This window comes from Halyomorpha halys, unplaced genomic scaffold, assembly GCF_000696795.3.
Source record: "Halyomorpha halys isolate HHAL.00 unplaced genomic scaffold, Hhal_1.1 Scaffold1558.1, whole genome shotgun sequence".
Taxonomy (NCBI): Eukaryota; Metazoa; Arthropoda; class Insecta; order Hemiptera; family Pentatomidae; genus Halyomorpha; species Halyomorpha halys.
Window position 1 is genome coordinate 358,717 of NW_027106959.1, and position 14,572 is coordinate 373,288.

General features: G+C 30.7%; 1 protein-coding gene across 2 annotated transcripts; it reads left to right on the plus strand.

Annotated features, from left to right (window-relative positions):
* The first annotated feature begins 1,363 nt into the window (after positions 1 to 1,363).
* Positions 1,364 to 12,157, plus strand: LOC106690043 (uncharacterized). Of its 2 annotated transcripts, XM_014435298.2 has the most exons (12): positions 1,364 to 1,523; positions 2,712 to 2,901; positions 4,772 to 4,907; positions 5,955 to 6,172; positions 7,666 to 7,726; positions 8,774 to 8,902; positions 9,937 to 10,031; positions 10,365 to 10,545; positions 10,660 to 10,745; positions 10,814 to 10,880; positions 10,955 to 10,979; positions 11,937 to 12,157. In XM_014435298.2, the coding sequence occupies exons 1-12, from the start codon at positions 1,487 to 1,489 to the stop codon at positions 11,969 to 11,971; spliced, it is 1,260 nt and encodes a 419-aa protein (XP_014290784.1). In that variant the 5' UTR covers positions 1,364 to 1,486; the 3' UTR covers positions 11,972 to 12,157. The 2 variants fall into 2 exon arrangements, with proteins under 2 accessions (XP_014290784.1, XP_066901362.1); XM_067045261.1 differs by lacking the exon at positions 10,955 to 10,979 and having other exon boundaries at positions 10,814 to 10,911.
* The last annotated feature ends 2,415 nt before the right edge of the window (positions 12,158 to 14,572 follow it).

The window sequence follows — 14,572 nt, forward strand, 5'->3', positions numbered from 1 at the left end:
ATGTGTGTCATCAGACCTGCTTTTAAGGTTCTATGCCATCGTTCCACACAGCCATTCCACTGATAGTGATAAGGAGAAGTTCGCACTCGTCTGGTACCAAGAAATTTAGTGAGAGACAGAAAGATTACTTCAAACTGTTTTTTCTGGTCTGTAGTTACTGAATGAAGGTACTCCAAATCTAGACCCCCCTAGCCTTCGTAAAAAGCAGTGGTTACGATTTTTGCTGTTATCTTCTTCAGAGGGATTGCTTCAGGCCATCAGGTAAATCTATCAATTATGATGACACAATAAACGATGATATCAAGGTAGATGTGCTGGAATCGTCTAAACGATTGAAACTGGGCCGCTGAGGGAGATAAGCGACTGCCTCGTGATTGCCATGCTACTCTTAAAAAATCTATCAGGTCTGTATATTTGACGAATTCTTGGAGACTCGGAGTCTAAGCTACGCAATACCAGACAAATAATATAAAGGTATCGACATTAGGAATTCATTCGCTGAAATGAATCTATGCTTTCACTAACTTGGATCAGTAAATGTTTTAAATTTGAAGTAGATGGCAAGTCCTAGTTTTCTTGATGGACCCTTTCCTGGATTCTCAATTGTTTCCTGGACTCTCACACTTGAATAGAACGGACGAAGTGTGTTGCCGCGTAAATGGTAAGTGAAGTCTCTCTATCGAGCTGGCTGTAGTTGTATTCAGCTAGCGTTAGAGGTAGAGAGATATACATGACTGGCTGCTCCACACCATCTATACTGTGAACTTGGGATTGTAGACTTAAGACTTGCATCTGTTGTTGGATCACCGACTTGGACGGGTCCTAGAGTAATTGGATGGGTCGAAAGGAGTAAAAACTCTTTCGCTGCACAATTCTGAATTGAGCCTAATGTATGGGGCTTCAGTAAACGCTGACCACCCGTTTTTTCTTTTCGTAATAATTTTCGCAAATCATAAGTATTTGAGCTTAAGATTGGGATAAACTTGGCGTAAAAAGTCACTAATCCCAAAAAATGTTTAAACTATTTTGTATTTCTTGGACGTGACATAACTGAAAGTGCTCGAATTTTCTCAAGAAATTTTTCAATTTTATTAAAAGAAGGGATTGTAATGAGTTGGTAAATAAGCTATCATCATTCGTTTTGTGTGATTCTCGGCATTTACTACAATGACTTGCGCTTACCATTGGATCTGTATTCTTCGATTACACCAGTTGCAAACGTTTTTCCTGTTGGTTCTCAATTAAATTTTTATCGTATTTTAGATGTTTTCAGATGAATGAAATTCACAAAATGCTTATGAAGAATAAGTAAGTCATAATTTAGAACTACTGTAAAATAACACCAAGTCTCAACCTCTTTGTATTTTAACATAAAAATCAAGCCTTCATTGGGTATAACACTCATTAGATTAACTACAGCTGAACTAATTAAATTATTAGAGAGAACTAATGACATTAGTTAGTGATTCTTAAAGATTGTTCTTTGATGTCCGTGAAGGATCCACTTTTGAAAGAACTCAAAGGTTTTTAATTCTGTTTTTTTTATTGGTCTTCAAATAATTTTTCTAGTATCAAAATTGAGATAGTAATTATTTCTCCTGTGTCTTAACTCGTTTTTTTTTTTGTTTTTTTTTTAACTTCAAAATATAAGTATTTATTAATGTAGAGACATATATTTGTTTACCCATTGGTGTATCTGAAAATCAGCATTATTTCTATTTATTTTAATCTGTCAAGTTTCAAGATCACATTATGAACTTTAAAATAAGTGCTCTATTTTTTCCAATCAACAATACACATCAAGATGTGTATACGTAATGACGCAAGCATGATTGCCTCAATTCAAAACCAATCAGACAATTATATAAATTATCAATGAGGTGTTTATAGTTGATAATAAATTAATATAAGGGAAAGATGGCCAGGGGTGTGACACAGGAAATCTGCTGGAGGATCCCTAATGAATTCAGGTTGAAACGTTGGCACAAATAAGTAGGTTTTTATTTATTTGTGAATTTTTTGCTGACTGCAACCTCCACCATCTTTTCCTTATTTTAAATTAAGTGAAGATTTCTTGAATTTGGAAGAATAGGACAAGAGTTTAGGATTAAGAGATTTAGATGTAGTGATATGAAACAGAAAATCTGCTAGAGCATCCCTGATGAAGGCCTGAAATTCAGAAAGAAGTATTAGCACAAATAATGATTTATACTTCCTTCCACCATCTACTCCTCAAATATTGCAGATCATCCTGCAGGATACTTAATATCACCTCACTTGATTACAGTATAGGCTTAGCAAATTTAAAAAAAAATTTTGAGTACAAATAAAGTCAATAAATAATGATTTAAGGTTTCAGTGCATTGAAACTCATAAAAATATGCTTACGGATTAAAATTAATTTTATTATTGGCAATAGTCGTTTTAGGAAATTTATGATGTTTTATTAATAGACATCCCCATTACAAATATTTCAAATTGTTAATGTAACATTTTTCATTTTCAAATGTACAAATTGATAATTGATTTATTACAGATTTTCTTTGTTTGGTATTTTCAATTTTTTTTTTTTACAAACAAAATCTAAATTACCTGTAGCTTCTATTTAAAATAATGTTTTTGATAATTGAAGATATTTGTTGCCTTTTATAAAAATGTTTATGTAAACTTAAGAAATGAATAAATCTAATTATAGTCATTTTTTACATTAGGATATGCTACAAAGCTTATTACAGATTGTTCTAAGCCTATTACAGATGTGGAACCAAAACTTGCTCAGTTCTGTGAATGTTTTGAAAGGATTCTTTATCAAGGCCTTCTTCCAATCAAAACTGTGATTGCTGTAATACGCAGTTTTGATTCTTGGTACTGGCTGGAGAAATTAGAATTGGAAAAACCAGGGTAAAATTTGGAGTTATTTGAACTTGTGTTTACAGTAAAATTTGTTATAGTGGCATCACTAGTTTCAATAAAATATTTATAAAAACAACTTTGATGATGTTTTGGAATAAAGTTCTCAGAGTAGCTGTTTCAGGATGTTTTGGGCTCGAATACCACCTTATTCAGTTTATATTTATTTTGCAGCAGCCCTGAGAAATAAATTTTGACTTTTCATTCTGGGGCTGTATATACATACTGTTCAATGACTCAGATGGAAGTTTCTAGACAAAAAAAATAACAATTTTTTTCCCTGATTGTGTTTTTAATCTGATTTGATACTACTGAAAATTATAACAGTAGATAAGTCCTAATGTTTATTTATATAAATATTTAGATGTCAAACTTACCAATCAAGCTCACCATTCTTACTTTTAGTTTATATTTCCTTTTTTAATGTCCTAAAGTATCCATTCCCAACATCACCAATCTACATACGTAATGCCATCTCTGTTTTGCCCCCAGCCATATTCCATATTCGTTATGCCCTCAGTTAAAAATTATTCATTACTTAAATGCATATCAGGTTACAGTTAAAAATCATTTATTTATTTTATAATATTTTTTTATTTCACTATTAGGCACTATTTTTTCTGTCATACTTCATTTTCCCCTAATAGTTATTTTGTTTTCCTTTATTAGGATCAAGCCCTGGAAAGATTGAAAATCTTTGGATAGCATAAAATATATTCAAGTAAGGTCTATTTCCATCTCATCCTTCATTTTCTTATTTCCTAACTGAACAACATTTGGTTTATTATCCTTAGGTGCAAATAGCATATAGTATTCTATTGATAGGATTTTTAAGTATTTCTTTTCTCTAGAGGTTTCTCCGTTACTTTTTAAGTATGACACTGTTTTTATTATAGTGATATTGAAACTATGAATTTTACTCTATGTACTACAACGCCCTTGTGTAAAGAAGAATCAGAGACAGGTGGATTTTAAGAAGAAAGCAAGTTTTCGCTTAAAATAAAAAACCAATATATAATTATCACTCAGAATAAAAAATTAATACACATCTATTTCTTGATGTACAAACTTTATGTTGGAGGATGTGGAAATCATATGTTCTTTTTATAAGTTTCTGTGAGGAGAGAGGATTTTTTTTGGCAGAAAGCACTGCAGCCAATGAGGCCAATTGTGCGCCATCCACGTTAGAACATTATAACAAGCTTGTTAAAGCTCAAGAAGTGTAGATTCTTTGAATCTAAGTATGGTCAAGGGGTTGATCAATTAACACTGCTTGGGATCCATTATGTGATCCACACTAATCAGTGCTTACCTCAACATTGCAAATCGTTCACACCAACAATTGATGTGGTATGCCATTTCATCCTCAGCATTCCAGAATTTACACAGAGGTGATCCAGTAACCCTGAGGTTATACATATATTTATTAAGTCTGCAGGGGCTGTGTGGATACCTTAGAGAACTCCTGTCCATTTGAAGCAATATTTCACTTTGCCCCTCTAGGATTCATCCAGAAACAGCTTGGAGGAGAGGTATACGTCTCCCTGAATCCTCCTTACTATCGTAGTAAAGATGTTTTATAGGTTTGGTTTTGTGAGTAAAAACCCTCTTTAGCATTATTAATAGATTTAGTATATCCTGATATCTTAAGTATGCTTAATAATAAAGGAAAGATAAATATTCCATTTGGATCTATTTGTACTATTGTCTTTAATTAATAGGTATCTATATAAATATTTAGTTCATCCATCAAATTGATAATTTACGACCATAGAAACTAATGGTACCACTGTAACAGATGTGAATCTTAATTTTGAAAACCCTTAGATTTCCTTTTTAATTATAATTAGAAATTTTTCAGAATTCCTTTCTCTTATGCCTCCTGTGTTGAGGATGTTAGAACATGTGCAAGAGTACATTCAAATAGGGGTAAAGTGCGACTACTGATTCGTTACTGCCTTGTAAAGAAATGTTTACATGTTCCAGTTGAGTTTATTGTAAGAATCCCCCTTTTCAATATATATTTTTAAAAAAATTTAAATGATATATTATATATAGTTGAAAAGTAAGATTTAATTACGATTTATTCATGATCCCCTATACTAATAGAATGAAATAATGTAATATAATGCTATATTGTGTTGTGATATTTTTATTTATTTTAACTTTTTAAGATTTTTTTTCTAATATCCTACTATAAACTGAAATTTCAGTTATAACAATTGCTGAAAATTAATTATTATGAAGTTGTTAAAATCTTTCAAAAAAAGAATACAAATTCAAATGATATGCCATTTTTCATTGATCTGTTTCAAATATATTGGATGGTGTTATGTCCATTAATTTCATTAAAACAATAAACAAAGATTAATATTCATTAAATCAGGATAATTATAAAGCTATATAATGCTAAATTATGGGACATACACCCTGTTAAGTAATATCATTGTGACAGGTAAAGTTCTCTGGCTTAATTATAAATAATTACGTAGGAACTTAATTAGGACTCAAGTTCAATATCACTGAAATATAAATATTAGAGGGTTAGACCAAGGGGTAGATGGGAGGATTGTTTTAAGAATGAACTTTGCATATTTCAGTTTTGATGAGGTTCGGTAAACAGAGGTAAATAGACAGCGATTATTTATGGTTTCATCATTAACTACCTAAACTAAACTTATCATCAAAATTATTCGGTAGTAATATTAATAGTTCCTAATTAGTAGGTTGTTAATAAGTACTATAACTTGGAGTTACTTGTTCCTAAGCTGAAAAAATTATTGATAATAATTTGCCTGAGAAACATCCAGAACTGCTAATTGTTGTTTATTATGCCTATATTTGCATAATAGGATACCTAGTTGTAAGTTGAAACCTTTTTTCCGATGGTTCCAAGTAAACCCGAGTTATGGTATATGATATGTTCCAGAAAAGTTACCTCAGTTGATGTATTGAGGATTATTCATGTTATACATTTAAAATGAGCAGCATAGGTAAAATATTTATGAATGTGGTTGTTTATTTTAGATGTATACATATTTCAGATCAATGAAGATCGGTGCTGCTTACTCTACAGTTCTGATTCTGTGCTCGGTAACAGCATCCTCTCTTCAATGCTTGCTTCCATCCTCCACTGCCTGTTTTCCTCTGTAACATTTACTCTTGACCTTAACAACACCATGTTCTTAGACTTAACCTGGCAACTTCCATCTATTGCCAATATCACTTTTGTACCAACAAAAGCTCTGGGGTTATCTTTAATGTGAGCATAACATATTCCTATCATTAATTAATATTAAAAAATATTTGAAGAAAGTGATATTTCTATCAAAATGTTGTTTTCAAATAAAATCATAGGTCATCTAAGACAGATGTAGCCTCCTAGTATAATATATGGTGTAATAAAATGTATTATATATAGCTTTACATAAAATTTATAATTTGATTTATTTTAATTTATAGATTTGGTATAGAGCTTATTTTGATAACATAAAGTTAGTTAAATGAGTTTTAAATTCATGAAATAAAAAAATACAAATTTTAAAATATTTAGCTTTTATTAGTTCAGAATATCCAGGAATCATGCAAAATGTATATAAAAATGGATCTAGATCTGTACTTAGACCTAACATTAAACATACAAATATTAGTAATATAAAAATTTGTTTAAAAAAAAAAAATCATAAAAAAAAGTCACAATAATTGGGATATAAAGCATATCCTTTACGATACTTTCCAGCCTTTGATTCATATCTGCAATGCCTTCACAGATGTTATTCACATATTATAAACACATATAAAACAAGTTTACTTTGAATTTTATCAAATCAATGTAATTCCTTTAACTGAGGCCCACATTAACTTAGGGTTAAACTTTTTACCTTGTACAGTTTTTATATACTTATACTGTCATATCAAAGACTAAAGAGCTATGAGTTCAAAGACATCACAAAAACTGTACTACTTCCTCTAAAAAGCATGAGTATTAATTTTCTGCACTTCCTGTTCTATCTAGTGAGCTCTCAACCCCACTCGATAGTTTGAAAATTGAATATGTCTCACTTATTTTCACTATACAGATATAGTTTGTTATTAAAATTCAACCCTTAATTCACTCGAAACCCTCACTTTATTTATATAAGTGAATATTTTAATGTTTTGTCCATTTTCGGTTACACATATACATAATATTACTGTTATCCCTTTACTCAGTAACATTGCAGTTCCCTTAGGCTGTATTCTTGACCAATTTAAGAATTCAATACTGACATATTTCAAAAATTTTATTGACATTCAAAATTCTTACGCGTTCAAATAGATTCAAACACTTTACGCGCTCCCTAAAATCCATTTAAAAGTGAATTATTCCTATAACTGTAAATAATCACCAAATCAAGATTACTATATAAATCCTAAATCTTTCTATTTTCATCCTTCAGACTTTAGAACAATTAACCACCATAGACTACATTAACTGCACCCTCTCAGCAACACAATGCCAGAATATTCAGCAATATAATGTTCAATACACCCACAACAATCTACCTTCCCCATATTACCACCCCATTCTTACATATATCCTAATGCCAACATTTTGTTTGTCGCTACAAATTACATCTTTCTGTACCCACATCACTTCCATGGAAATTGAGATATCTCTATAATACATTTATTACACAGACTTGTTTAATCTCTAAATATTTATAAAGGATTATTATCTTTTATTCTTCAAAGAGTTTACTTTGTTTTCCACAGATTTATCGGTGGAAGGGCAATTGTATGTAAGGTGCTTGAAGACAGTGTTGCAGCTGAAAATGTAAAGTATTAACTCTAATATACTATTTATTGGTAATTGCAAGTACATTTAAGAAAGATTATTATCATTTGTTCAAATCCTGGCTTGGTACATTAGTGGCAAATCCCAAGATTTCCTGTGGGGATGGGAACACCTGAGTATCAGCTGAATTCCATACAGATTAGTAAATTCCATTTGTTCTTCATAGAAAATTTAAAACATTAAATGATGTTTTATAGACTTTAGTTTTTAACAAATCCTGCTGAGAAAGACTACAGAACCTTGGTTAGTTGTCACCAACATATAATTGTGGTAAAAATCTAATCATCTAATCCAGTGTTCCCAAAGTGGATGCTACCGCCCCTTGGTGGGCGCTGCAGCAATTCCGGTGGGCAGTGATGGCCACAGGTGCATTTTGGGGGGCAATGAGTAACTACAAGTTGTCACGCTCAACAATATTACTGCTGTGAAAATCGTGCTAAGGATTACTAAATTGGTTGCAACACACCCGGTTCATCCTTCTCATTAAGATGATTTTGAATGTTATAACTTTTATTGTATTACATTCTATTTTGAGTTTAATAAATAGTTTCATAATTTCCAAGTTCAATGTTTCTAATTTACACCTTTCTTTGCTACATTTTATGAAAAAAGTTGAATTATTAATACATATATATTCCATCCATTCTTTCAAAAACTCTCAAAAGTAGAGAACAAATTTTCCAAAAGCAGTCTACTTACTTAAGCAGTCTTATTTTTCAATAGGAAATGGGTTCACTTAGATGAGTTACCTCGTCTTGAAGATTGTTTAGTTAAATGGCTGGTGTAATGTATAGCTCAAAAGATACCCATTGGAGTAAGTATTCTAAAAAAAATATCGAAATATGTTCAAAATGTGTATATAAATGTGTGTCTGTTTTGTAATTTTTATTTTACTGTTCATATTTTATATTCCAATTTTTTATCTATCAAAAAAATAGTATGTTTATAATTGATTATTAAGATGTTTTCTAATTTTCAAAAAGTGTTTTGATTAACTGAAATCGGTCTTCAAGGAAGTAGTTATAGGACAAGATACTTGTGGGAGACATTTTGGATTCTGTAAATGGAGTAGTGATCAATGGAAAAACCCAGGGCTCTCTCTCTCGCCTGCTAAAGAAGTCTACCAATAAGCCTATTTCAGTTGTTATCATCAAGGTAATTTTTATAACAAAAGTCAAATTTTATTTATGCATTTAACTCACGAAAATAGGATAGGAATATCAGATTAGCTTTATAATTACTGGTTTAAGGTTGTCCTCAATAATTGAAAACCATCTTTAATCTATTTGAATAAAAAGAAAAACCAATTAAAAATTACTGTTAATTTTTTAAAAATTGAATTTATAAAGTCTCTAGATATTTTGCTTTTTCATTAGAAAGTGTCATTGTGGTATTTTATGATAAAAATTACCTCCATCACTAGAGAATTTCCCCATCTGGGTCCACACAAACTCTCTCAAGACTAGATAATATTATTATTATTTCGTTAATTTCATTTACCATGAACCAAAAGCTATAATTATATAAATGATTGATTGTAACTGTATATGAAGGAGATGGTTGGGTATGCGGTCAGTAAGAAACAAAATATAGTTAACAACTATCTATTTGCCGATGTTTCACCCCACTATTATTGCTATCTATCTGTTATTGTTATCACAACCTAATTATAGTGTATGTTTAGGTTTACTACATTATATTTCATAGTTAAACATTTTACTTTTTTACGATATTTTCTTTTTTCTATCCATTGTTTCCGTTCTTTTATATTTATTGTATTGTAACCATATTGTCTTCATTGTGTTATTTTAAATATATTTTCTGTCTGTATGCGTCACTTTTTTTTAAAATTAATTATGTATTATATATATAATATGTCTATATATATATTATATAGATATAGATTCTAGTTCAGATGTTTTTTCCAGAAAGAAAAGATTCGGTATATATATATATATAAACGTAATTAATTTTAAAAAAAAGTGACGTATACAGACAGAAAATATATTGAACTTTTCATTTCTTGTCCCATTTTCTCTTTTTATAAAAGTTTTACTCTCTCGTCTATATATATATTAATGATTATTTAAATGTATGTGGGTGTATAAATTCTAGTTATTAAATTATAAAATTCATTGAAAGTATAAATATTTGTTCCAAAATCATAAATTTTGCATTTATATTTATAGGCAGTGTGTGGTGGACAGCTGTATGGTCCTATCATACCACTACTTCGCCAAGCTGGACTTGATCCAGCAGTGATCCAACGCAGAGAAACACTCAAGTATTAAGTATTCATTAATACTCAGTTTATTGAATTTAATAAATTTCATTTTACCTGGGTCTTTATTATTACTTGTTAATTAGTGTAATTATTGTTGCATTCATTCAGCTCTTTTGATGACTCAAATTATAAATAATATGATTAATAATTGACCTTGTAGTGTCTGATTTGTGCCATTTGGTATAATATGAAGTCAATTCGATGCTATAAAATTTGAACGTGATTGGTTGAGTGCCCTACATGATATAATAAATTTTCTTGATTTTTGTGCTACAAAACTGGTATTACATATCATGATTTTCACTTTTTAAAATAAAAATATATTTTTAATAGGGAACCAGCTATTACTGATAGCAGTGCTATATTTTTTCTTGGCACAGTGAGCACTGGCTCTCGGGGAGATGTAAAGCAAATTCAAGTTGCAATAAACAGTCTGCAGCCACAAAAAACAATTCCTGTTATAATTGAGTGTCATCATCTGGGAATCAGAGTAGTATCTAATGACACAAAAGAGGTAATGAGGTTCACATTACTTATAATTATATGAATTGCTATTAATTACTGATAAATAATTTTTTTTAAAACATTCTGTCGCTAATAATAAAATCTATAATTACACTATCTCTAGATTCTCAAAGAACATACTTATATGGAAATCTCATCTTGTGGCTCAAGCAACAACTCCTCAATCATCTATTTTGGCTATATTGCAGGGTAATATTTTTATCACCAAAGTAAGGATTTATTATATCTATTAGTCCAATAACCATAATTTGTTTTAGGGACAAGAATTATGCTGAGTGTAAAGATTTCTTCTGTTACATATTTTCTTCCAAGAATCGGATTCTGGTAACACCTTGATTAGGATTTTGTTTTTCATGTAATATTTTTTTAATATTATATTTTTTTTTTTTTGTTTACAGGTTGACAATTTGTTAAAAACAATTGGTAGGTCATTTCTGTTTTAATTTTATCTATAATATAATAAAATATATAATTCTATAAAAAAATAATAGGGGTAGTCATACAACCTGTGCTAGTAATTTAAATGTGGAAAGTGCCATGAAGTCATTCAAATGAGAAACTCGTTCAACATTCTTGTACTCAATTATTATACACTCGATTTTGGCACAATCCAGGTCTGATTAAACTTGTGCTAATTTCATAAATGGCCTAATATTAGGAGTGATTGTGTGATATTTTATCTCTTCTTCTCTTCTTTTTCTTCCATCCATTCCATCCAGCGTAGCGGTGCTTCCAACCATTGGTTCCATGATTGGTCATTTCTTCCAGAGTCTTCCCTCTTCAACTTCTAAAATTATAGGGAAAACACTGAGAGACTGGGTCCGAAATGACAGGATCAGGGAGGGGCTAAAGATAAGCCTGGAAAACTGGAAACTCTGGAGAGTTGGTAGCTGGTATGGGCATGTCTGCTGGATGGACCACCACAGAGACCCAATCAAAACAGTGGAAGTGAGGCCAGTGGGGAGACGACCAAGAGGGTGACCTAGAACCTCATACACCAGCCATATGGAAAAAACAAAAAAGATATTTCATCTCAAATGTTTATTATTTTACAGCGGTGTCAGAATATTTGTTTTTAATCAATAGTTATTTTTGGTTTTTAGTTGAATGGAATATACTATGCTATGTTAACTGTTTAGCATGACACGTTTAACATTTAGTACAAGTTGCATGTATACCCCTTTTGTATATCTCCTCATTCTATCAAATTCTATTACAGTGCCTTATTAGTGTTTTATAATAGATTTCTTATTATATTATAAATAATTTGGAGAAGATAAATTATTTATATGTTGTTTGTTCATCAAAACAAAATAATTTTACTTTGATTTAATGTTTAAGAAGTAAGTAAATTGATGTTAAAATATTTCTTTGCTTTAGGGCAAGGTTTCAGGAGGACTCTTTATACTGTATGAGGTGAAGAATTTTGTTGTTTATAACTAGAAAAAGCCAAAGATGAAACCAAAGAAAAAAATTATAAGAGATTGTCATACTTTTTATCTACCTTAACACACTAGTAAAGACTTTATATGCTAATTTTCAACTTTAATATAAAATTAAAAATTATTAATCAAAATAAATCAAAAGATCTTCCAGGAACCCTTTTTTCCCTATTGTGTGAATAATTTTTTTTGTGTATCGTTTCTGAGTGTTAATGCCTAATGATTCTTAAATTGTATTCTTTATTATTTTAAAATATTTGCAATTGCATTCTTTTGTACAGCAACGCGTTTAGCAAACTTTTTGATATTTTTTCTTTACTTATAGATTTGATAGATATGACTTTCTTGAGCCTCAATTTGAACCTTCTATTTAAAAAAAAACTAACAAAGAAAATTAATAACTTTTCCAATTAAGTTATATTTGTTATTGTAATCATGCTATTTGCAAAGCTACTGCCTAACATTTTTTAATTAAGTAAAATTAAATTTATCAGCTTGGTTTAATTTGTTTAAAAAATTTACAAGTTAGTAGATAAAGGCAGTATAGATCAAATTGTATCTTTAAAAAAAATGAAAAATTTAAAACAAAGTCTCCTATAATTCTCAGGAATGTTACCCCTTTTCAAGCATATATCTAAAGTGGAAAGGCTGACAAAAAAAAGTTCCTAGTGTGTAATTTTACTCCCTTGGTTAATCAAGTCAGGAATAAACTATTGTATGGAGTGTTGCTGACCTTATTTTTTGAAGTCATAGTAAAACTAGATGACCTATAACTAATTGGAAATTAAAAAAAATAAAAATTGTTGATTTAGAATAAATCAGTAACAACTTTGGGGCACTAGTGAATGTTTTTAACAATGATCAGCATTCCTAGTGATGCAGGTATTTTGGATTTGAAGCATATGGCATAAGATATATTAGTGGTATTTTAATTTGATATGTTAAGAACCATTAGAAGTGCATCATAGTTCATAAATAATTAGAAGGATGATCCTGATATAGGGGTCCATAAACAATGGGACTATGTATAAGATTGGTGAACAATTTTAGTAATAATTCCTTACATTTGAACAGGTCTTCTCAGGTTTCAATATGACACACAGTGACAGGTGAGTAGTCCTGGTGTTTCCTATTGCTGCTGTTAAGTACACGGCACCCGCCCCAACTACGGACAATTGATGGAAGCACTTGGTGAAATGTGTATGACGTTCTTTAAGTTCGAAAATAGGGGGGGGGGGTTCAAATGCGGTCGTACGGCCAATCATTGGGTGGGTTGCTACAATACACAGCATAACCATCAATTCATGATCGGACATAAATATAAACTGCATATACTTACATCATATAAAACAATTTTTTTTTCCACATTTTCCCTTTTCAAACAATAATCGTCTGAACACTACATATTGTACAATATACTTTAACTATTTTTTTTTTTCCTATTTGAAGATTTCATTCAATTTATTTAACAATGACTACTTCCTATTTCACTTTCTCATACCTCTCCTCTCCAGTGATCCACAACACACGTTTGATCATTGAAAAAATTTATAATTATGTAGCAATGTGGAAATAAATCAACGATACAATAGTCTCACCAATAGATCTGTTTAAAAAACAAATAAATAGTAAAAAAAAACTAATATATAAATTTAAAAAAAAAATTGAGTTAAAAGAAATGAATAAATAAATTAAACACAAATAAACAGGTTAAAAAGCTCACCAAAAACATAATGAACAATCCCAGAGCTAATTCCCATGCAGGTGATAATGCATGAAGCCCAGGGAGTCCAAAATAATATTTTCCGCCATACATCCCCGATGCTAACACCTAGGTCTTCTATGAAGCTCCTTGTTTTATGGTAAGAGATCCAAACCAAATGTCTCTCACGGTGAACTCTCTCTGAAGGTCTCGCGGAATTTTTCTTTGAGAAAAAAGGATGTATTTTCCGTAAATTTTCTTCTTTTACGTTTTTATTCCACTTCCTTGATCGAAATCATTATTCTCAAATGTCACCGTCGGATACAAGACCAGAGCCGTGCCTCCAGTTTTCTAGAACGCAACAATATTGTGTTATACTGGGCGTTTCACGGATATGTTGATGTCAACACAATAAACCTTGTGGGAGCAGACGAAGTCTAATTGTCCAAACCATTGACTTCTTCAAAAAACCAACATTAACAACAAGATGTGAGCACGATTTGAGTAACTCAAAACTTTTTATTTTTTTTATGTTTTAATCCCTCTACCTAGCCAATTCTGGTATACAGGGTGTGGCAGAAACTCTAAACTCGCAATTATCAAATAAATGTGGTGTACAGGATGCCACGCCTTCGAAATAAATAGGCCCCACCTTCTGGCGTCACTCGCCCTCCAAGATTTGATTTATTGTGACAGCTGAAGTTCTAGTCTATTTCGAAATAGATTGTATATAACAAAATACAATATATAATTATGAACGCTCTCACCATTTTAACGGTTTTAATATACACGTCTCTTTTGACACAGACTTTAATTTACATGTATATGTTAGAAGTACAAAACATATTTATTATAGGCGAGTATTGAGTAAT

Excerpts from the sequence above, each read along its gene's own strand:
- LOC106690043 (XM_014435298.2), top strand. The coding sequence starts at position 1,487 with ATGTCCGTGAAGGATCCACTTTTGAAAGAACTCAAAG. Across the intron at positions 8,903-9,936 it reads TTTCAGTTGTTATCATCAAG|GCAGTGTGTGGTGGACAGCT; the intron begins GTAATTTTTATA and ends TTATATTTATAG. Across the intron at positions 10,546-10,659 it reads TATCTAATGACACAAAAGAG|ATTCTCAAAGAACATACTTA; the intron begins GTAATGAGGTTC and ends CACTATCTCTAG.